At 50.0% G+C, this 22,108-nt stretch overlaps 2 protein-coding genes across 2 annotated transcripts; both read right to left on the reverse strand.

Annotated features, from left to right (window-relative positions):
• Window positions 1-2,511: 2,511 nt before the first annotated feature.
• Window positions 2,512-8,228, reverse strand: LOC116944444 (trace amine-associated receptor 365-like). The gene has a single exon (XM_076068472.1). The coding sequence runs from the start codon at window positions 7,595-7,597 to the stop codon at window positions 6,284-6,286; it is 1,314 nt and encodes a 437-aa protein (XP_075924587.1). The 5' UTR covers window positions 7,598-8,228; the 3' UTR covers window positions 2,512-6,283.
• A 9,544-nt stretch (window positions 8,229-17,772) lies between these two features.
• Window positions 17,773-21,918, reverse strand: LOC116944333 (trace amine-associated receptor 365-like). Its single transcript, XM_076068641.1, has 3 exons — window positions 21,743-21,918; window positions 19,738-20,294; window positions 17,773-18,139 (listed from the first exon to the last, which is right to left on the reverse strand). Exons 1-3 carry the CDS (start codon window positions 21,916-21,918, stop codon window positions 17,778-17,780), a joined length of 1,095 nt encoding a protein of 364 aa, XP_075924756.1. The 3' UTR covers window positions 17,773-17,777.
• Window positions 21,919-22,108: the final 190 nt, after the last annotated feature.

A 22,108-nucleotide genomic window follows, 5' to 3' on the forward strand; every position in this document is an offset into this window, starting at 1 on the left:
CAATGCACTGGGACAAGTTTGCATCTCCGGCACGAAAGGTATTGTGCCTTTTGCACGTTCTTTGTTGAAATCAACAGGGTATCTCAACCTCTGGCCTGCCCCTTCCTCTTTTGGCCCCGCCCCTTATACATTATTCCCGGGGTGGAGCCTTTCGGTTCTGCACCTTTCATTTGCATTCCCCTCCACCTTCTATTTTAGGTCCTGCCTCCTTCTGGTTAGGTCCCGCCCCTTCCTCTGGACACGGGGTTGGGCCGGTTTGGGTCGAGGTGGGGGTTGTGGAATGTGGGGGAGGGGGGTGCGAAGTAGGGGCAGGGGTGGGGTCAATAGGGGTGGGTGGGGTTAGTAGGGGTTCGGGGTGGGGTCAATAGGGGTTAGGGTGGGTGGGGTCAGTAGGGGTTAGGCGTGGGGTCAGTAGAGGTAGGTGGTGAGGTGGCTGGCTTTACGATTACCACAATCCCTCTGAGAGCGGCTGTATAATAATAGTAGTAGTCATAAAAAGCAATAAAATAATAGATGGTACAAGGCGCACAATAATCGTATCGTCCGTTAAAAAAAAAGAAATCGCCACATCGTGATTATGAAGAAGTTCAACATGAATACATTATCGTCCGTTAAGAACATGAAGTGTGTTCTTTTCTGACCGGAACATTTATGTGATAACAGTCAATTGTTAAATGTTGTCTTAAATAGCTACTCGGTGGGGCTTTGCGTTACCAGCTGCAAAGATCAGAATACTCATGGCAGGGCCTCATGGTGAATGAACATCAGTTAAGAGACTCGACAGTGACTATTTATTCGGACTAGAAGTACAGTACAGCAAAACGCAGCGGCATAAAAAATATGATACAAAATAGGCGAATTGCGATTACAAACGTGTGGGAAGACTGGTATCGCGATAATCGTCATATCGTAGAAATTAAGATCGTAGCATGTGGTGAAAAACTACATCGCGGCAACACTGCAATTATTCGCAACAAAATAAAATCAATGCCGTTTGGAATTAATGCAAAGTGTGGCCTTAATAGAGAAAAAAGATACCTAAAACAGGCGACGTATTGCTGAATAGGCCTTCTTTTTAACACACGAAGGGTCAAGAAGGACCATTGCCCGAAACGTCGCCTATTACAGATGCTTCGTTTTTAGATCACACGCACGAAGCGTTATTGACAGTGAACGCGTGGAGTTGTGTTGTAGGCTGTGCTTGTGCAAAACTGCCGACGTAGCAGCAGCAGCAGCCGCCGCATCGCCGGATAATTCGTCTTGCTCGCCATCGGCCCTCAATGTAACATTTGCAGATGATTCGGACATCGTTTTCATAATAACCTACCAGCCCCTTTATCAATCCACTGCTGGGTGAAGGTCTCCCAAAGCCCCAGTCGGCCGCAGATGTTGCTTCACCATACTTCACCACACAGGGATCCAGGACTCGGTTCAGATGTCACATTCGCCACTGATTTTAGTCTTGACCGGGAATCGAACGCGAGAAAGCTGGGTTCATAGCGCACTGCGCTCAACGCTCCGCCACCGCCCTCCATAACAAACGCAGATACTATACAAAAGACAATGATCACCCGTTTAGCCTTGACAGACTGTTGGGGCAAGAGCTGTTAGCGAGCACCTATGAAGGCCGGCACGGCACACGAGGGAGTGAGTGTGCCAGCAACCACGCCCGGCCACCCTTGTCTCCCTAGTGGCGATGTTTGCACACCGCACCAGGTACTCATTTGAGGCTGAGCCAACCTAGGATAGGTCCAGGACCGGTTCAGATAATCGTCATCGGTGTTGGTTGCCGTGAGCGAGAATCGAACTCGGGTCGCCAGGTTCGTAGCGCAGCGCGACAACCGCTACACTACCACTATACATACACACTGACACACACACACCTATAAATAACACACACACAGTTATAAATATAGCCCAATTTGTATTCTAACACAAACCAATTAACTCCTAATTGGTTCGCGATACTCGTAATCCCTGAGCGTCACACCTTCAATTATCACTCACCGATTACCAGCCTCGGGGGGCGTGAGGAGAGGGAGGAGGAGGGAGGGGGGAGGAAGGAGGGGGGGGAAGGAGGGGGGGGAAGGAGGGGGGGAGTGTGGGGCGAGGGGGGAATTATTCCGTCTCTCATCACCACTCACCCCCACTCCTCCCACCCTCCTATTTCCCTTATCGCTAAGCGATAGCAATCATGATAATGCTGACGATGTTCATAATATAGAAATTGACGTTATGATGGCAATTAAATCCATGATGATGCTGATGATGCTGATGTTCCTGATGATGATCAGAATGTTCATGAAATTGATGTTGATGATGGTAATAAAATTCATGATGATGATGGTAATAAAATTCATGATGATGATGAATGTCGAATTTCTATCGCACCGTACGTAGGCAACCGTGCAAATCATCATCATGCTGATGTTCCTGATGATCAGGATGTTCATGAAATTGCTGCTGCTGTTAATAATGCCAATGTGATTTTCGTAACACAGATAATCAGAATTCCAGGGCGAGTCTGATTTTAATTAACAAAATACACGAGCAGACGACGTCTCCTTCACATCTCTGTCTCTCCACATATCATTTTTTTACACATCCCATTAACCAGTACAGGGAAGCCTGGGCGTGCATAAGTTCAGTTGGTTTCAACTCAAGTAAAAATCTCTGGACCGGTTTCGACATTCAATGCCTCATCAACATCAGTCATAACAATAGGTTTACCCTTTCTGGCAATAAGACAGGTGTGAAGATTTAAAGCTTTCGTGACTGCAGGGATGCATATTCTTGGTTCTTTCGGTAAAGTCACGTAGAAGGGAAACAATAAAATAATAAAAATATAAAACAATAAAATTCTCACGTTTCGACTGCAACACAAGCAATCATCATCAAGTGTGAAAATCACAGCAAGAAAATTTGAAAAAATTAGCGTTTTTTTTAACGTTAGCACCACGGAGAGCGATTTGGCAGTTATTCAGGTGGACGAGTCCATTTATGTTTGGGGAAAAAGGAGAGGGGAGACGAAAATAATGGATGCAGTCTGAAAGCCACTGTAAGCGTGAACAATCAATTAAGACTCGAAATGGTTTATCAAATGCTTCCAATGATTGCCAAGCCAGAATCCATCTTCTCGGTTGAAATTGTCTCTGTGCTTGTATATGTGGATAGCCTCATGAACGAATCTCTCATTGTAGCCAGATGGCTTGCAAATAACCTCTGTCTTGGAGAAGTCAATGTCATGTGAGCCTACTAAATTATAACAGTGATCTGCCACGGCCGAGGTGTTGGTCCTACCGTGTTTTAGGTCTGCTTTGTGTTCACGAATGCGGTCCGAGACATGTCGTTTGGTTTCGCCAATGTAGCTACTACCACAGAGGCAACTTAGTTTGTAGACGCCAGGGTACTGTATTTCCGGAATCACATCTTTTACAGACGGAACCAGATCACGGATTTTATGTAATGTGTTGAATCGGACCTGGATCTTGTGTTTATTCAAGATTTTGGAGATCTTTTTTGTGATCCCCGCAATGTAGGGTAAAGTGATGGTTTTGAAAGGCTCCTCAAGAGGGTCCTTCTTCATGGTTGGAGTGATAGCTTTGCGGATTGTGTAGTCGGAGTAACCATTAGCCTTAAGAGCTTGGTGTACGTGCTTGAGTTCACCGGCTATGTGTTCCTGGTCAGATATGCATTGGGCTCTATGGTGCAGAGTCGTGATGAGGGAATTCTTCTGGGATGGATTGTGGTGGGAATCCGGTTTCAGGTAAGCATCCGTATGGGTAGCTTTCCTGTAGACAGAGTGGCTCATTGAACCATCAGATCTCTTTTTTATTAGGACATCCAAAAAAGGTAGCTTGCCATCTTTTTCGAGTTCCATGGTAAATCTGATGGCTGGGTGTATGAATTGATGTGGTCGAAGAATTGGTCTAGAGCAGGCCGGCCATGTGGCCAGATGACAAAAGTGTCATCCACGGACCTCTTCCATAAGGTTGGGCACAGAGTGGCAGTCTGGATGGCGTCAGTCTCAAATTTCTCCATGAGTCTATCCACATATACAAACACAGAGACAATTTCAAACGAGAAGATGGATTCTGGCTTAGCAATCATTGGAAGGATTTGATAAACCATTTCGGGTCTTAATTGATTGTTCACGCTTACGGTGGCTTTCAGACGGCATCCATTATTTTCGTCTCCCCCCCTCCTCTTTTCCGAACATAGATGGACTCGTCCACCTGAATAACTGCCAAATCGCTCTCCGTGGTGCTAACGTAAAAAAACCCGCCACATTTTTCAAATTTTCTTGCTGTGGTTTTCACACCTGATGATGATTGCTTGTGTTGCAGTCGAAACGTCGTGAGAATTTTATTGTATTATATTTTATTCTTTTATTGTTTCCCTTCTACGTGATTTTACCGAAAGAACCAAGAATATGAATTCCTGCAGTCACAAAAGCTTTAAATCAAAATTTAGGTGTGAAGATGTTAAAACACGAAGCAGAATCCTTGTTATTTCCCAATGAATCCTGCATTAACATGCAAACTAAAAACATGCTCTGATGATATATGCATTGTCTTTGAAACTGATTGCTGCACACCAAAGACAGCTTTCTTTTGAGCCTAGCCTCTCAGCCTAGTCTCAAAGTTTTAGGCCAGAGAACGCCAAAAGGCGAACAGCACAAAGACAATACACTATTAGGGCATTAATAGCTCGGGGTGAGCAGCTACAACATGGGACCTTTCTTGCTAGTATCAAATATAACGATAGATTATATGTTAAAACACCAAACAAGGATTGCCAGAAAGGATAAAACCTATTGTTTTATTTTGCTACTGGCCAGAAAGGTTCCATATTGTAGCATAAGTCATGTTTGCTAGGGTCAATGCGAGTGATCTTCCAGATATTTATAGGCAAGGACCCCCTTCTCTCTTTCCACGTCTCTCTATCTCTCTCTGTGTATTAGATATGGGTCCTAGATCGACGTGAAACTATATACGTAATACACAACTTAAAATGACCACTCGGGTCGTGGTGAAGAATCATGCTACATGGTAGAACCCTACGCAGCATCACTCAATATCTGCTTCGAACACGAAGGTCTCGAACTGTTACAGCCTCACGTCAGTTCTTTGCTGTCGCCACCTCGGTGTCGAACTCTGTCCCATTGTACACCCGCAACATCGAACGCACTCTGACTTTTAAGAAACACCTCTGTTTGGGGCAGGTTTTCGAGGAGTCCTGAGCTTGGCTCTGCGCCTCTGAGTTATTGACCTGTGCAAAATCTGGCGCGTTATAAATGTCTGTTTTAAATGTTTGCTTGCTGGCTGGCTGCTGGATAAATGACACAATAGATCCGCAATGTCTCCACATATCCGTCTCTTCACATACAGTATAAATGTGTTTTTCACACGCAAAGTTATTGTGTGCGTCCCTACATCTCATTAATCATATTCTCTACGCAACCACGGCAACGCTTTGCGTTGTGTAATTTCACGCGGCATCTTACGATCGGGAGAATACGGTACCACATTGGTCATTGTAAAGTTGCTGCTGCTTCTGTTTCCTGCCGTTTCTGCTGCTGCTACTTGTTGTCCTTCCGCCGCACCTCCGATTAGCACGGTTGGCGACGTACGGTGCAAAAGAAGTTCAACATACATACATGCTACGACCGCCGCTGTTAATCATCAGCAGCATTATCAGCAGCAGAAAAAAAGTATCAGCAGCATTGCCATTATCAGCAGCAGAATCCTCAGCAGGATCATCAGCAGCACAATAATCAGCAACAATTATCAGCAGCATCAGCAACAATATCAACAGGATCATCACTTAACTAAACTACGATCGCATTTAGCAGGTAAAACCCTCTGAGTTCTTAGCTCGTTTTCAGAGGCAACTTTGGCCACACATCATAGCTCATCGAAGTGGCTTCTATCATCACACGTGGGGATGTATAGTCGCAGCCTAATGATCTAAGCGTGTGATGAGGAGGGCAAAACCGGAGGAACCGAAATAATATCCACGCGACCACTACAGAGAGAGAGAGAACACGCGGACTCCCAATATACAACAGCATCATCATGATCATCACCATCATCAAGAACACTAGCATCTTATTATTCTTGGTTCTTTCGGTAAAGTCACCACGTAGAAGGGAAACAATAAAATAATAAAAATATAAAACAATAAAATTCTCACGACGTTTCGACTGCAACACAAGCAATCATCATCAGGTGTGAAAACCACAGCACCAACATGATGACCATCAGCATCATGATCATGATCATCAGAAGCCGAGCTGCACGTCTCTCGAGCCAGCCCGGAACGCGCTCCTGGCCGCGATGACTCTGAACGCGGCCCTGAAGTTTGGGCTAAAGATCCCGTAGATGACGGGGTTCGCGGCCGAGTTCGCGTATCCCAGCCACGTCACGGCCTCCCAGGCGCGTGGGTCGATGGAGTAGCCGAGTAGAGGGTCGGACACGTTCATGAGGAAGAAGGGAAGCCACGAGGCGAGGAAGATGCCCACGACGATGCTCAGCATCTTCGTCGCGTTGCGCTCGCTCTTCGCGTCTGCCGCCCGTCCTACTGCCTGGGTCGCTTTTCCCGCTGGTGCTGTTGTTAGTCTTCCTCCTTCGAGTACCGATCCTATTTTTCCTACAGTTCCTAATCCTTCTGCTCTTCCTCCTCCAATTTCATATCTTTTTCCTACGACTCCTCCATTTCCCGTCATTTCTCCTCTCGCTCCTCCTCGTCCTCCTTCTCCAACCCCATCCTCCTGTCGCCCCTGCTGCTGATCTTCATTCTGTTGCTGCTGCTTCTCCTGTTGCCGCTGGTGCCTCCATTGCTCGCAGGCGATGGCTCTCCCTTGCCGGCGCGCCTCCCGCAGGATCCGCGCGTACGCCACCACCACGAAGGCCGCGGGCCCAAAGAAGCTGCAGACCGAAGAGCCGACGGCATAGGGCGCTCCCAGCAGGAAGTCGCAGCTGTCGGTGCATGAGGCCGCCACCACCTCGTCGGGCACGCCGACCACATTCCAGCCCAGCGACACGGTCACCACCGAGATGACGGCCCCGCAGCACCACGATAGAGCGACCATCGCGGCGACGTGGCGCGCCGTGACCCGCTGCGCATAACGCAGCGGGTCGCACACGGCCACGTGGCGGTCAAAGGCGATGCAGGCGAGGTGCAGGATGGAGGCAGTGCACAGCGCGATGTCCAGGCACGTGTGCGCCGCGCAGAAGGCCATCCCGTAGAACCAGCAGCCGTAGGCCGAGCGCGTCATCTTGAAGGGCATGACCAGGAGACCCACCAGGAGGTCGACGACGGCGAGCGACGCCGTGAATGCGTTGGTGCGAGTCTGCAGCCGCCTGAAGTGCAACACGGAGGCGACCACGAGGAGGTTGCCCAGCACGGCGGACGCCATGGCGACGCTCATCATGGCCAACCACGCGGCCCTCTGCGCGGAGCTGAGCGCCGAGCCGGAGCATGAGAAGGAGCCCTGCACCAGTGCGCAGTGAGGAAGAGGAGGAGGTGCCGCCCAGCTCGAGTTGCTGCTGGCAGGCGAAGAGGGAGCGGCGGCACTGGAGGATGGAGGGTCCATCGTGGGTCGTTTTGGTTAAGTTGAGTTGGCGGTTGCGGCTAGGGTGGTGCGGATAGAGGGGTTGTGGTTGGAACAATGGTGGACGTCGTGGTTGTGGCTGGGGTGGTGATAGCCACGTTGTTGAGATCGTGGTTGAAGGTTTTTCAGATCTTGTTGTGGTTGTGGTTGAAGGTTGTCGTGATTGAAGGTTGTTGGGATCTTGTTGGGTACCTGGTCGTGGTTGAAGTTGTTGAGATCTTGTTAGGATCCTGGTCGTGGTTGAAGGTTGTTGAGATATTGTTGGGTACCTGGTAGTGGTTGATGGTTGTTGAGATCTTGTTGGGATCCTGGTCGTGGTTGAAGGTTGTTGAGATATTGTTGAGATTATGGTCGTTGCTGGAACCTTGTCGTGTCAGGGATAGAGAGGAGGTGCAGGAGACGGAGAGAGCATCTGGTTAGAGAGGGCGGTAGGGGGGGGTTAATGAAGAGAAGAGCAACACTCTGACGGGCGCTTGCTACACGGGGATGATGTATGGTGACCTAGAACAATGATCAGAATCAGAATATTTAATTACACTGGAGGAATCCGATGAGCTATAAAGCTCCTTTTTCGCAGATCTCCAGTAGGATGGAGTGGCAGTCAAGGAATGGAACACGTTCCAGAGGACGTCTACCAAGAAGATGGAGCGATGCATCCCGCTCGTGTGCATGTTCTAGGTGGCTTAATCATAAATTGCACGATCGCGAGAGGCGGTAGGGACGCCTTCGGGAGGCCTTCATCCAGCAGTGGATTCAGCATGGTTGATGATCATGATGTATGTTAGTGTTTATAAGGCGGCCGGCGTGGTGCTGGTCACCCACCCCCACGTGTGCCATTCCGGCCTTCATAGGTGCTACTCACTACCAGCACTTGCCCCAACAGTCTCTGAAAGGCTCTACGGGGATATTTGTCTTTGTTGTCATTGGGAGCGGTGGCGTAGTGGTTAGCGCACTGCGTTAGGACAAACGGCGACCCGAGTTTGATTCTCACAATCAGCTTCAGGTGAAATATCCGACTGATTCTGGATCTGCCCTTTGTCGGCTCAGCCTTTAAATTAGCACCTGCTGTAGTATGTAACCATCAGCACTGGGGAGACAAAAGCGGCCGAGCGTGGTGTTGGCCAGACCACCCACTCGTGCGTCGTGCCGGCCAGCATAGCTCCTCGATAACAGCACTTGCCCCAACAGTATGTGCGTCCGTGCCAGCCATAACAGCTCCTCGCTAACAGCACTTGCCCCAACAGTATGTGCGTCCGTGCCAGCCATAACAGATCCTCGCTAACAGCACTTGCCCCAACAGTATGTGCGTCCGTGCCAGCCATAACAGATCCTCGCTAACAGCACTTGCCCCAACAGTATGTGCGTCCGTGCCAGCCATAACAGATCCACGCTAACAGCACTTGCCTCAACAGTATGTGCTAGTCTCTAAGAGTGGGCGTCTTTGTCCGTGTTAGTATTTGCAACGTACTTACCTGCATTGCTTTGTGATCCCAACGCACTCCTACACACACCGCTATTTATACACATAGTACCTGCACCTATATACAAAAGACAAAGATCCCCCGTATAGCTTTTAATAGGCTGTTCACACGCGCGCGCGCGCAGGGCACTAACCACTCCGTTACCGCATCCCAAAATACACACATACACGTCACACATACACACGCAACAGCATATTAACTAAAACATAGATTGACAATGAAAATAATCATCGTTATTTATAAATATATTATAAATCTATATCTCTCTCTGCACCCACACGCACACCCAAAGATAGCACTATCTATATATACACACACACAGACACACGTGTGTAAACATAAACATACACATCTCTACATACACACAAGTGCACACGCCTCCTAACCAAAGCAGTCCCACGTGACCCAATTCATTATCCCCCTCCCCAAAGGGACCGCCCCCCCCACCTCCAGCGAGGTGGGAGGAGGGGTAGGAGGAGAGATGGGGGGAGAGAGTGGGGGTGGGGGGAGATGCGTGGAGAATATTTGTCCATGGAATAATTGGTCTTTATTATAATTATGTATTGTTCCTGGGTAGTAAGTGTTATTTTCTCATTGCTTATGCCTCAAAAGTACAGAAAATGGCTATTATTCCCCACAAACTTTGGTTTTGTGACCAGGACAGTGATATTTTGAAATTTACATATTTTCCAGAACATTCCAGAGAGATTCAGTGCTGAGTAAACTTGGAGTAATTTCTAGAACATTTTATAACTTTCCAGTAATATAAATAGTAGTGTAAATACTTCAGCCCACCAGTTCAGTTTAGTTCCAGCTGCCTAAGTGGAAACAAATCTGAATTTTTCTGAGACGGCATTAAGAGGCTGCAAGCATCCGGCAGACGCATGTTGCTATGTCTGTGGCCAATTTATCAAGACAAGCGCGAAAAAGTACTCTGTGGAAGCATCTGCTAAGATGTGTGAGGCCGACATGCCTGTCGGGGATCAAGACAAACCCTGGGCACCTCATTTCAATATTACCGTAAAATATTACAGCTTCTGTCCGTGGACGGGCAGACAAGCTAGTACGGGGAATATTTGTCTTTGTATGTGAACCTAGCCTGGCCCACGCGCTGTGGTGGCCTTTACGGTCAGTTGGAGTGGCAGCTGCTGCTGAGTGGTATTTAAGGGGATAGGTTGCGAATTGGTTCGGGGCCCTCCATAAATGACGTCACGCATCTAGGGGGGGGGGATCAGATATTTATGACGATGTGTGACGATGAGGGGGGGGGGGGTTGAGAAATGTGACGTCACATCAAAATGCGCAACTTTAAATAAATATAAACACGTTCTACTTAATTAAATATACTTTTTTAATAATTTTTTTCTCCTACAACATTAGAGTGCAGCGCCACATTAAATACGCTACAGTGACAATAGTTTAAAGTGATTTGAAGCATGTTTTATTTTTTTTGGGGGGGGGGGGCAGAGCTTTGTGACGTCATATTTGAGGGGGGTCTGACTTTTTATGACGCCGTGTGACGAGTGGGCGGGGGAGTCAAAAATCGTCCAAAATCGCGTGGCGTCATTTATGGACGGCCCCTTAGCGCAAAGAGCCACGAACTTGACAACCTAGGTTTGATTCCCGGCGATGCCTAACGTCATCAGTGGCAAGTGATTATCTACTAAGCCTCCCCCTAGGTCGACTCCGGATTAAATGAATCCCGGGCACCGTGTGCATGTGTGTGTGTAAACATTTGCCCTGGGGAGACAAAGGCATCTGGGTGTTCTGTTGGCCACCCCACCTTCCCTCGTGCGCCGTGCTCATTTACGGCACTTGCAGTACACATTCTACGTAGGTTACAAGGGGCGGCTTTGTCTATATTATACGTGTGTTCTGTATTGTGTGAGCGTCTTCCCGATTTTCGGAATAATCCGAGAATGGGGAGCGAGATACGAAATTTCCCCACGGCAAGTGACGTCATAATAGTGACGTCCCCGACCGCACTTTCCCGCCAAAAGTGGTGTCACGTGGCATCGGTCGACGTCACTCGGGTTAGCACGTGTGAGTGGTAGTGTAGTGGTTTGCGCTTTGCGCTACGAACCCAGCGATCCGAGATCGATTCCCGCTCACGGCCAACACCAGTGACGATTATCTGAACTGGTCCTGGGCCTCCCTCTAGGTCGACTCAGCCTCAAATGAGTACCTGGTGCTCATCATCACTAGGGAAACAAAGGCGACCGGGCGTGGTACTGGCCGTCCACCCTCTCGCGTACCGTGCAGGCCTTAAAAGATGCTCGCTAAGAGCACTTGCCCCAACAGTCTGTTAAAACATAAAATGAAAATTCTTGATTTAAATTCACATCAAATTTCTTTTACATATGAGTGGACATTGAGGAAGCGGTTAGCGCACTGCTCTGTAAACCCAATGACGCAAGTTCGATTCCTGGTCACGGCTAACATCAGTGGTGAGTGATATCTGAACCGGTACTGGACCACAAACTCTTCCCCCACCCGCTCACAACGTGCATTGACCAGCTTGGTGAAGTATGGTCGGACAACCCGCACGAACGATACGCTGTGGGGATGCCTTCATACAGCAGTGGATTGACGAAGGGGCTATGAATCAATCTAGATTAGAAGTTTTCGTGACTGGACTATGAATCAACCAGTAATGAGTTGGCATTGGTAGCGTTTAACAAGTCATCACAAACCTAGTAAACGTGCAACGTTGTTGCGCCAACGTTGAAGCCTCTAGCTGGCACATCGAGTGGTTGCGGCGGCTGTGGGGCAGTCGGCTGTGCTTGGGTTCATTGAGGGGGTTGGGATTCCCATGCTAGTTGATGCCAGCGCGTCAACCATTATTTCCGACCTATATTTACAATATTTAGCCCCCCCCCCCGGTGTCAGGTTTTGGAGCTGGTGGATGCAACGTGTTTTGCCGCTAACGGCAGATCGTTGGGGATAATCCGTCGGAAAACTGTTGTGTAACATTGTCGGGCAATGTTTTGGTTTCTACAGCCCTGGCTGTTCCATGCTTGCTGGGGATCGATTTTCTCGGCAAAATGCCTCTGAAGATTTGTATCGACCAGGGCTGTTTGGAATTGCCGTCGGGACGGCATATGGGATTTCTCCCATCTCCAACCTGCATGTGTTATGCTAACGCCATGGTGCAAGCGCTTGCGTGCCGAACGGTGCGGATTCCGCCCGGCGCGCAAATGTTGGTGCCCCTTCGATTGCGTAAACCGCTCGATGTGCACGCTGTCGAGGACGGTATTGTGTTGGGTCCCTTCCAATAAGCTTAGTCGGGGGATGTCACTCGTAGCGGCTCAGACACTGGTGTCCCGGGACCAGGCACCATTTATCCAAGTCCTTAATGCCGGGTCGGACACTACGGTCATTCAGGAGGGTTCCGTGATTGCACATGCATCTCCGGCGTGTCCGGAGGCGGATGTCGTGGCAAATGTCAGGGTCGGCTTTCGGGCTCACGGACTTCGGGATGTTGATGAGGGCTTGATGGATAGACTGTGCTCTGAATGCGGCGATTTATCCGCGGAACAAATGGGGAAGCTGAGAGCGCTCCTGCGGGAGTTTTCTGACATTTTTGGTAAAAGTCAATTTGATATCGGTCGCACGTCCCTTTTGAGCCACCATATCGACACGGGAAATGCCGCCCTCATTCGGCAGAATCCTTACCGCCTGAGCCCGGCCGAAAAGGAACACATTCGGGCGGCGGTTGATGAGATGTTGGCCGCAGATATCATCTCGCCATCCACAAGTCCAAAGGGTGCTCTGATCGTCCTTGTTAAGAAGCACGATGGCAGTTTGCGGTTTTGTGTCGATTTCCGCAAGCTTAACAAGGTTTCTGTTATGGATGCATACCCCTTGCCTGACAATTTGTTGGATGCTTTGGCGGGCGCGTGGTTCTTTTCCACCATTGACCTTCTGTCGGGCTTTTGGAAATTGCCGCTTGATGAGGCTTCAAGGCCCAAGACGGCTTTTCGAACACCACAAGGGTTGTTCGAGTTTAACCGGCCTCCGATGGGGCTCCATTCCGTGCCGGCCACCTTTCAGCATTTGATGAAGTTGGTTTTGGCGGGCCTGCAGTGGGATTCATGCCTAATATATTTGGACGATGTCATTGTTTTCGGTCGCACGTTCGATGAGCATTTGGATTGCCTGCGGGCTGTTTTCGTTAAGATGTGTGCGGCCGACCTGCAATTCAAGCCCCAAAAATGTCACCTACTCCAAAAATCGGTTCGATACTTGGGCCATATTGTCAGCAAATCGGAATCACGACAAACCCTGAGAAAACTGCTTGCGTTCGGACATAACCGACCCCCACCTCGGCCAGCGAGGTGTGCAGTTTTATTCGCTTTGCCTCTTATTATTGCCAATCTATAGCAAAACCTCTCCACGCCTTGACAGCAAAGGGCCAAAAATTTCATTGGGGTGAGGAGGAAGAAGCTGCGTTCTGCTCTATTCATGATGGGCTGGTTAACGCCCCTCCCCTGCATTATCCCGACTTTTCGTTGCCATTTGTGTTGGACACGGACACCAGTAATACCGGCATTGGTGTTATCCAAAGTCGTAAATGGCGTGGAGCACGTGGTCGCATATGGCAGCAGGGTGCTGTCTCCGGCCGAGCAGCGGTACATTGTTACGCGCCGGGAGCTATTGTCCATTGTGGATTTTGTGCAACAATATCGGCCATGCTTGTACGGGCGACATTTCGAGGTGCGCTCCGATCACGCAGCGCTTCAGTACGCGCTGCGTGTGGATCAGCCCTCCGGTCAGTTGTCACGCTAGCTCGAAATCCTGCAGGATTTTTTGTTCAATGTCACGTATCGTAAGGGTTCTCGCCATAAGAACACTGACGCCCTATCGCGATTGCCAGCAGGCGGGGAGTTTGCTTGTTTTTCGGGTTCCGGTCATTGTCGACCAGCCGGCTCGACCTCCCCCTCCAATCTCGTTGCGTCCGCTGCGGACACGATGGGAGGGATGGGCGATGTCCCTGCTGTACAGGATGCGATTTCGGGTTTGGATTACAAGTGTTGGGACGCCGGCAGGCAGAAGAAGCGTCATCCTTAATTTGCGCCGGCGTATCCGGGAGTCTGCCGATGGTACAGCTCTGCGAGGTGTCGCCTCGTTTGTCCTGCGGGGCAGGCTGCTCATGTACAGGGACGGAGGATAGCGCCGTTATGCTGTTGTTGTTCCTACTGCCCTGCGTGGCGAGGTTGTATGAGCTGTGCATAAACAGTTGTTGCGTCTCGGAGTGAAAAGGACGCTGGTCGCTCTTAAATTGGATTTTTATTGGACAGCCATGGCCTCCGACGTCGAGGGTCTGCTTAAGGGCATTTTGTATAGCCCGCTTACTGGGCGTAGTACCAGCCCTAGCGGGGGTTGGGTGAGCGCTGGTCAGCACGGAGGCACCACGTACAGTGCGCGGTGTGGGCTCCCGGTGAGGGAGCGAGAGGGAGTGTCAGCCAGCCAGGGTTACGTTGGGGCATGATACGCTGGTTGACCAGCCGACACGTGACCGGATGATATTGGAGGGGGGCCACCAGTGGACAGAAGCCACTGGATGGTCACGTGGTATAAAAGAGCTCTCGGGAGCCTTTGGGAAAAAGCTCGAGAGATCTAGAAGGTGGGCGGGGTGAGGGGCGGAACCAGCCCCAGCCCAGGCCGATATAATGGGGGCCCCGTGAGGGGCTCAGGGTTCTTCGGGGTCGCTGGTGAAGAAGATCCACGTCGGGTAAAAGAAGCCTCTAGCCACGCGGTTCGGGACCCAGCTTGTGGTCCGGGCCGGGATAGCGAACCGTATCTAGTTCTGAAGTAGTGTAGCTAGATGGGCATTCAACACCCAAGTGTAGGTTGTGTTATGTTATGTTGAGTTGGTGAATAAATAGTGTTGCTCCCAAGACAATATCTGCAACTCAGTTGGACTCACTACACATGTTTGCATAGAAACATTGGCATCTTGGGGGAAAAGTGTGGGATATTTATAATCACGTGTTTGTCTAATGGAGAGAGAGATAAGACAGTTGGACATAGGCAGTGGAGAATAGGAAAGGCTTGAGACCTGGACTGGGAAAAGGTGGGGCAGGGAGTGGACAGCACGGACGGCTGGGAGGAAAGGGAGATCCAGGGGTAGGTGACGTGCCAGGTAGCAGCGCGGTTCGGTTTGCGGTTCAAAACTCCCCCTGGCCGCCCTGGTTACTGTTGCGGGTGTGTTCACCATAAAATACCACGCACCAGAAGGCACTGGAGCTATGCACTTTTAAATTTAGATTGAAAACGAATTTCTAAAGAACTGATTTTTTATACTCTCTAGTTCTTTCGGTAAAGTTACGTAGATAGAAAATAATAATAAAAGAAAACACGACGTTTCGGTCGCAACACAAGCATCCGTCTTCAGGTTCATCTGCTTTTTTATGTCTAGTTTGTTTCCCCGCACCTCCGATTAGCAGGGTTGGCTCTGTACGGTGTGAAAGAAGTTCAACATACATACCTCCAATTAATACGGTTGGCTATGTACGGTGTAAAAGAAGTTCAACATACACAAACACTGAATGAGAATACGTATTTATACTGGAGAAATCCGATTAGCTATTAAGATCTCTTTCATAGATGTCCAGTAGGGGCGGATATGAATGTTACAACAACGAACAATGCAAAAACATGATAGTCGTGCAAAATACAAGAAAGGTAAAAAATTACCCATCATCACTGGCGGAGCCAGTGGGGGGTGGGGTGGCACGTGCCCCCCCCCCCCCTCCCCCAATGATCCGATCGAAATCCCTCATTTCGATCGGATCATTGAGGTTTATTAGTAATACATCGGCATTTTGCGACTGCCACTGTCGCATATTATGATGTGCCAGGGACTCTATGAGATGATAGGGGCCGTCCATAAACGTCACGCGATTTTGACCGATTTTTTTACCCCCCCCCCCTGACCCCTCGTCACACGGCGTCACAAAAAGTTAGACCCCCCCTCAAATATGACGTCACAAAGCTCTGTCACCCCCCCCCCAAACCATATTTCCATTTTGAAAATAAAACATACTTCAAATCACTTTAAACTATTGTCATTATAGTGCGTATTTAATGTGGCGCTGCACTCTGATGTTGTAGGAGAAAACATTTATAAAAAAGTCTATGTAATTAAGTAGAACGTGTTGTCTATATTTATTAAAAGTTGCGCATTTTGATGTGACGTCACATTTCTCAAACCCCCCCTCCCCCCCTTTTCACACATCGTCACAAATGTCTGACCCCCCTCCCCCCCTAGGTGCGTGACGTCATTTATGGACGGCCCCATAGGACAATAGTCTGAATCCATAACTGGCAATAAGTAACGGCAATGCAGTTATAAGTGACTCAGAATTGTGCGCAGTTTCGTATATAGTACACGACATCCCTGAAGGCATCAATACCTTCAGCGAACATGATGCCGATCACACGGTCGAATTCTACCCTCAATCGATGGCTGCGCCATCGCCGCACACGCGTCGAATAAAAAGCAAGGGACAAATCCTTAACTTACTAACAACTCCTCTATAATTTATCATTGCTGGAGGGATTGCCCCACCTCCCTTACCTGAAAATCCTGGCTCCGCCATTGCCACCGTAAAAGGAAAAGCCCACTGAGGTATTCGCTTACTTTTCAGAAGCGACCTGGCCACAAATGATAGCTCAACACAGTGGCCCATCATTTGTACATTTATACAGTGCGAAAGAAGTTCAGCATACCCTACACAGACGGTGTCGTCACATTGTTCAGGAGAGAGGAGGAGGCGCAATTTTTGTTAGCCGGCGTCGTGGTCCAAGTTTTCCAATGTTGGGAAAAAAACACCTCGCAAACGAATTGCAGTTCACAAATATCGACGTCGCCCTCTACCGCCAGACTGATGCCCACTTGCAGGCTGGTGCTGTGCACAAGGGGACAGCTGTCATCGGGAGGTCGTCGCCGCAGTGGCTAGGAGATGTTGGCTACCTCACCTGGTACGCAGCAGCTCGTGGGTTCGATCCCGACCCTGACGCCCGCTGTATATTTGGAGTTTGCGGTGTCTCTCTTTCACCGTGGTCGCGTGGAGTTTTCTCCGGTGCCTCCGGTTTTTTCCCCGCCACATTTAGAAGAAACACGCGTTTATAGAGTATTTGGCTGCTATAAATTCCCAGGCGATAAGCCACTTCGGTGCGCTATAATTTGTGGCCAGGTCGGTTCTGAAAAAGAGCCATATAGCTCAGTGGGTCTTACCTGGTAAAAGAAAAAGTTTAGTTTCGCGATAAAATGATAAAACCGACTGTTTGGAATTATTGAGATGTAAGGAGCTTTGCGATGCTGGGGCATGCAAATAAGCGCTCAATACACGCCAATTAATTTTTAAACACGAGGGGGGCAGTAGAGGAGATTGAGTGACCTCTCACTCAACACAATCACCACCACCATCAACCTCCATCACTTCATTTTCAGAAGCGACCTCTACAGCTTCTGAATAAGAAGCTAACAGATCAGTGGGCCTTACCTCGTAAAATAAAAATTGTTAGTTTAGTGAAAAAGAGCTTCATAGCTCATCGGATTCCTCCAGTATGAATGAAATATTTTTATTCTGAGTTCTTCAGCTGCAGGTTGAACAAAGTCAACCTGTGAGCCGAACCCCCGACCCCCCCCCGCCCCATCATTACCGCGTGCCGTTTCACGACTCGCTCAGGTCTAGCCGCCTGGCGCTCGCCTTGAACGCACGTCGGCTGAGCAGGAGGCGGAAGGCGGCGCGGAAGCTGCGGTTGAAGCACGCGTATAAGACGGGGTTGATGGCCGAGTTGGAGTAGCCCATCCAGAAGAAGGCGTCCCACGCCACGGGATCGATGGCGCCGCTCACGGAGAAGGCGCTCGCGATGCTCGAGGCGTAGTACGGGAGCCAGAGGACGAGGAAGACGCCCATGATGATGCCCAGCGTCTTGGTGGCGTTGTGCTCGCGCCTGAGTGACGTCCTCGCCTTTTGTTTGCCTCCAGCCCGCTCGTCTGATGAGAATCGGAAATCTGTATTATTGTTACACGCTTTTCTTTAACTCACTCTGTCTGTTGTCGTATCTTGAAATCTTGTAACTCAATTTTTACCCAGTTCCCAATGTGGTATCGACTGCAAACTTGGTATACTTATGTCATACTGATGACAATATTATATTCTATCATTAAAAATAAAAAAATATATTTTTAAACATTATTTTACAAGCTTTTTTTTTTATAAACTCACTGTTGTTGTCGTATCCTCAAATCTTGTAACTCAATTTTAACCCACTTCCCAATGTCGTATCGACTGCAAACTTGGTATACGTATGTCATATTGATGACAATACTATATTCTATCATTAAAAATAAAAATATATATTTTAAAGCAATCTTTTTTATATGTTATGTTTCGGCTTGGGTCTAATTGTTCACGCTCAACTGACGTCGGCTGTATATCACTACAGTCTCTTAAGCTATGGCAAGCTTCGGGGCCACTTCCTGGAGTTCTGCCATTACTTGTACGGTACATTTCATTACAGTGTGTTTAAAACAAGGTATTTTTAAATATTACTTATTATACTGGAGGAGGAATCCGACATGAAGCTCTTTTTCACAGACGTCCAGTGGAGGGCACGGAGGTCAGAACGTTATAACCAACAATACAAAAAAAACGATCAGTTAGGAAACGTCGTATTCTATTATTATTTTATTTATTTACCGAAAGAACCAAAGAATAATTCCTGCAGTTATTAAAGCTTCGAATCTAGTTTGAAGTTAGGAAAGGTAAACAAATAAACTTAATATATATATAAATGAGACAACTTTTTTTTTATCTTACCAGGTAAGGCCCACTGAGCTTTTTACAGTATCTCTTTCACAAATGATAGCTCAACGAAGTGATTCATCGTGTGGAAATGTATACTATGAACGCGTATTTATAAATGTGGAGGGAAAACCCAGAGGACCTGGATAACACATTCCTGCGGAGGGAGCTGGTAGGAACGTTGGGTTGCTTGGTCAATGGCCAGGGTCAACGGCGGCACCACGTGGTGTATTCCACAAATATGCCCGATTGTGAGGGCGGGCACAAGCCGGCGTGAGTAGGTCAAACGTTGAGTTTTATAAGGGCACCACGGGGTGACCAGCCCCTCGCCACCCAGCCCCACCCTACCCAGCCCCACCCCTCCCACCCCCCACCCAGCCCCACCCTCCCCACCCAGCCCCTCCTCCCCCTCCCCTCCCCACCCAGCCCCTCCCCACCCAGCCCCTCCCTACACTCCCCTCTCCACCCAGCCCCACCCCTCCCATTGTTTATATCCGAATGTCCGGATAAACGTGGACAGACATCCACAGACATACACAATTAATCCCCTGCCTCCTGTGAATTAATCCCGGTTGGGCTTCCAGTCCACTACATTTCCTATCAGTAATATTCTTATTTATATTGCCGAACGTATTATTCACTTATTAATTTCAGTGTATTTAATTATTATTTTATTTATGTTTAGTTTTCTGTGTAAAATCATGTTTTTTAAAAAAAAATTCCAGAGTTCACTCTACCGAAACATTCCTTTATCGACTATACGCATATCGAGCTATCCCTGCGCACGCTGTTGTCTTTTTTTTATTCTCGGCAGCATCGTCGCCATGCTGACACTCACCCGCACCGTGGCCCCTGTTGGCCTCCGCGCGGACGCGTCGCGACTGTGCCCTCGCCACGGAGTAGACCCTCGCGTAGGCCACCACCATCCCCACCATGGGCGCGTAGTAGCCGCACGCGGCGGACGTAAGCGCGAAGGCGGTGTTCAGGTAGAGCTCGCAGTTGCCCGGGCAGGATGAGCGCGCCACCTCCTCCTCGATCCCCACCAGGTTCCAGCCGAGCATGATGGGCACCACGTAGAGCAGGGCCACGAGCCAGCACAGGGCCACGAGCAGGGTCACCGTGCGGCGGCTCACGCGGGCGCCGTAGCGCAGGGGGTCGCAGATCGCCACGTGGCGGTCGAAGGCGATGGCGCACAGGTGGAAGATGGACGAGGTGGTGAACAGGAAGTCCATGCACGTGTGCACCTTGCAGAAGGTCGGCCCGAAGAACCAGCAGCCGTACAGCGAGCGCGTGGCGCTGAACGGCATGACCAGGAGGCCCACCAGAAGGTCGGCCACGGCCAGAGACAGCGTGAAGGCGTTGGTGCGCGTCTGGAGTTGTCTGAAGGTCGGTGGGGGGGGGGTCAGGGTCAGGGTCAGGGGGTTAGGGGGAGGGTAGCCCAGAGCAAGGGGTGGACGATGCCACGCTGCTCTCCACGGCTCCGACTGGCACCCGGCTTTCGCGGGCGGTGGTTACCCATCCAGACGATTGTCCGGGACCGAAGCTCCCAAGGTCTGACCGCACGTGGACGAACGCTGGGGCCGTCTGCCGCTTGTTTTAGCAAGAAGATAATTTTTTTTCGAATGTGGTAAAAAAAAAACTCTCAATATTTCAAGAGCCGCAACGCATGTAAATACGAGACGGTCGTTAATAAAAACGTCACGAAGCAACCCTTAAAGAGCCGCAGGTTAAGGACCATGGTCAGGAGTCGATAACCAACATAACAAGAAGAGCCATTTCGAGAGCCACACTACAGCCCTCGAAGAGCCGCATGCGGCTCCGGAGCCGCAGGTTTGCCGACCCCTGTTGTAGAGGTTCGCGGATCGGAACCCAGCGGCCGCCCTGGTCAATCGTTGGGTGAATCCCTCTCCCCCAAGCCCCCGCTGTCACCGCCTATCACGAACGTGCGATGGCACCAATCCTCCCGCCCGGGGCCCGCAAACGCGGAGCTGAATTCCTCGCTGGACACACTCCTCACCCATTGCTTGTTCTTGGCGAGCGATAAGAAACTGACATCGCGATCTCATATCGTATCGTGAACAAACTACGTCGCGGCAAACCCTATCCCTGTAGCTCTACCCCGTGGAGCGAGTATTGTTCGGGCAGAAAGTCCGACGTTTCGCTTCACGTTCTGGGGAGCTTTTGCAAAGCCCTGTCCGGACCAGGCACCGTGTGCGTTGTGCAACGGTTAGCGCACGGCTCTACGAACCCGGCGACCCGGGTTCGATTCCCGCTCACGACCAACACCTGTGAACGGTCCTCCCCTAGGTCGACTCAGCCTCACGACTACCTGGTTGCGATGTGTAAACATCGCCACTGGGTGAGACAAAGGCGGCCGGGCGTAGTGCTGGCCACCCACACCCTCGTGTGCCGTGCCGGCCTTCATAAGTTATCTTCGCTAACAGCACACTTGCCCCAACAATCTGTTCAGGCTATACGGGAGATCTTTGTCTTTGTCTTTGTCTGGTGGGGGAGCGGTCGTGCAACGGCTAGCGTGCTGCGCTACCAGATCGATTCCCGCTCCCGACCAACGCCACAGTAACAATCATCTGAACCGGTCCTGGGCCTCCCCTAGGTCGACTCGGCCTCAAATTAATACCTGGTGCGATGTGTAAACATCGTCACTGGGGAGACAAAGGCGGCCGGGCGTGATGCTGGCCACCCACCCCATAGGTGCTCGCGAACAGCACTTGCCCCAACAGTCTGTTAACGCCTACAAGGGAATTGGGGGTGGGTGGGGAGTGGGGGGAGGTGGGGGGAGACACCATCTGTGACTTTTCTGTGGATACCTGAAGGTGACCACAGCGGCCACCACGACGGCGTTGCCCAGCACCGTGCAGCACGTGGTCGCCGCGAGCAGAGCGGCCACGGCGGCGGCCGCGTGCGCGGAGTGGCCGGGCAGGGAGCAGTTGAGGCCGTGCGAGAGGGAGCACGCGGGGCCCGTGGTGTGTCCCTCCGAGCTCATGGTTGAACCCGAGGGGGGGGGGCGAGGAGGCGCTAAGAGGGGTCGGCACACACCGAGATTTTTTTTTCTTCTTTCAATGCACCTTCAAAGATCGGCACACTAAATAAAAAAAACTGAAAACACACACCGAGCGAGCAAACGATTACGGCCCCCACCACCCCCACACCAAGTGCGGCGTGTTCGTTCCTTG

This window comes from Petromyzon marinus, chromosome 21 (assembly GCF_048934315.1).
Source record: "Petromyzon marinus isolate PM22_M1 ecotype Great Lakes invasive population chromosome 21, UKy_Petmar_22M1.pri1.0, whole genome shotgun sequence".
Lineage (NCBI taxonomy): Eukaryota > Metazoa > Chordata > Hyperoartia > Petromyzontiformes > Petromyzontidae > Petromyzon > Petromyzon marinus.

Bases quoted from the DNA above. Each gene is read 5' to 3' on its own strand.
- LOC116944444 (XM_076068472.1), bottom strand. From the start codon at position 7,597: ATGGACCCTCCATCCTCCAGTGCCGCCGCTCCCTCTTCGCCTGCCAGC.
- LOC116944333 (XM_076068641.1), bottom strand. From the start codon at position 21,918: ATGAGCTCGGAGGGACACACCACGGGCCCCGCGTGCTCCCTCTCGCAC. The intron at 20,295-21,742 runs GTATCCACAGAA...ACCGACCTTCAG, and splicing joins GCCGCTGTGGTCACCTTCAG to ACAACTCCAGACGCGCACCA. The intron at 18,140-19,737 runs GCGACGATGCTG...GTTAAAGAAAAG, and splicing joins TGCGGGTGAGTGTCAGCATG to CGTGTAACAATAATACAGAT.